Genomic DNA, 2,025 nt, shown 5'->3' with positions numbered 1-2,025 from the left:
ATGACATTTTTTCATGTTGCGGACTTTGCCCCTGGGCCAAGGGATAACTATTTGTTACAATGTTTTTTACAATACTATTTGACTGTCGTTTATTCTTTCAATGTTTTTTTACAATACCACCGGATGCAATTGGATCTCGTAAAATGGATTTGCATCCAGGCAATGTAAACAATGTTGTAACAAATAGTTGTCCTCTGATCTCCGGAAAGATGGGGAATACCTACAACAACAAATACATATATATAGAAAAAAAAAAAAAAAAGAATTGAATATAACATCTAATTGGGCTGAGTTCCTAATCCAACTCGGCAAGTTTACTAGTTGGTTGCAACCAGATTAATGATATTTAAACTGAAACTCGGCCAGTTAATTAGAGTCATTTATCTTTTGTGTTTGTCCTTGTAGTACTATAACAATCACAGAAGATGAATCCCAAAGGTTCCAAAGGTACTGCGAGATATCGAAGACCACAACAAATGCTTTGATCCTGTGGTGTTGTCGATTGGCCCTTATCACCATGGAAACCCCGAGTTCGAGATGGTACAAAATCTCAAGATTGTGTGCGCTCAAGAATTTGTCTCAGATCCTGATCTTAACAACTTCTATAGCAAGGTTAAAGAAGAGGCTACTAAAGCCAGGGCTTACTATGATTGGCCCATGAATCATGGGCCGAGGTTCAATGATGACGAAGAGTTCGCATGGATGATGGTCCTTGATGGTTGCTTTATTCTGCATTTCATTGATTGGGTCACAGATACAAACAAATATAGCGAGTTGGACAAACATATAAGTATTTTCCCTCTCATATGGAGAGATTTGTTCTTGCTTGAGAACCAACTCCCATATGTAGTTCTCAAGGCAATCATGAGCTTGAGCTTCAAATACACTGAAGCTAAATGGCAAAATATGGTCAATCAATTTGTCGATGTCATGGTTAATCCCCTAGACTCTTCTTCTAGTGAGGATGGTGCTGAAAGCTATGATCAACAACATCTTCATCAATCTATTGACGTTGAGGGACAACCGCTTCTTCCTCTTCATCTTCTTCACCTTCTTTGGACCAAAGTGGTTGGTTCTCGTAACAATGCTCAGACATCTAAGCAATCTTTTTTTAAATGGAGATCACACCCTTCAATCAATGAGCTTATAGCGGTGGGAATTAAAATCAAGAAGAGTGAGACAAGTTGTTTAAATGACATTCATTTTCGACCTACCATGTTTGGTGGAGAGTTGTTTCTTCCTCAAATGGTCATTGATGAGGATACCAGAGAAATGTTTCTCAACTTGGTTGCCTATGAGAGGGGCATATATCCATATGATTGTCCAGTAAGTCCTTGCCTCTGTTTCATGGACACACACATTGATGATGCCGATGACGTGAAGAAGCTGCGGTCCGCGGGAGTATTACATAATTTTCTTGGCACCAACGATCAAGTGGCCGATCACTTCAACAAATTTGGCTGTTAGATTGGTGCCGAATCCTGATGCTTATCAAGTAGTTCAAATGGGCATTGATAAACATTACAACAGCAAAATAAGGGTTTTCATTGGAGAATTTTTGCACTCTCATTTTAGTCTTCCCTGGTCTATTATAGCTACCTATGCTGCAGTCTTTGCTATAGTCCTAAGTATCATTCAAACCATACAATCATTCCGGGTTTATCTTTAATTAGTAGAATTAATTAATGTGAATGTTCAATTAATTTTCATAGGGTACTAAAACTTAAGTTATTTAAAAGTGATGTAGAGAAGGTGTGTCCCCTTGTTACCGTCTCCTTCTTATGACATATAAAATATTTGCCTTCTTAGTAAAAAAAAGAAAAATTGTTATGGAATTCCTTATGTAGTTCTTCTAGAATATTTTCTTTATTGCAATTTCCTTCTCTTAGCAGCAATCAACTGCTTTGTTTGTAAGCCTGTAATACAATTGGTTGGCCGATAGGCTACAATGCTCAGCAGCATTAAATCATGGATTTAAGAATAAATTACCTTTAATTTGTATCTTTTACCATTTGAAACGTGCAT

General features: G+C 37.3%; 1 protein-coding gene across 1 annotated transcript; it reads left to right on the top strand.

Annotated features, from left to right (window-relative positions):
• The first annotated feature begins 537 nt into the window (after nt 1–537).
• Nucleotides 538–1,467, top strand: LOC147384246 (UPF0481 protein At3g47200-like). The gene has a single exon (XM_086424898.1). It carries the CDS (start codon nt 538–540, stop codon nt 1,465–1,467), a length of 930 nt encoding a protein of 309 aa, XP_086281024.1.
• The last annotated feature ends 558 nt before the right edge of the window (nt 1,468–2,025 follow it).

Source organism: Akebia trifoliata, chromosome 15 (genome assembly GCF_017979445.1).
Source record: "Akebia trifoliata isolate Shusen 1 chromosome 15, ASM1797944v1, whole genome shotgun sequence".
Lineage (NCBI taxonomy): Eukaryota > Viridiplantae > Streptophyta > Magnoliopsida > Ranunculales > Lardizabalaceae > Akebia > Akebia trifoliata.
This window is presented reverse-complemented; position numbering and strand designations above follow the sequence as displayed.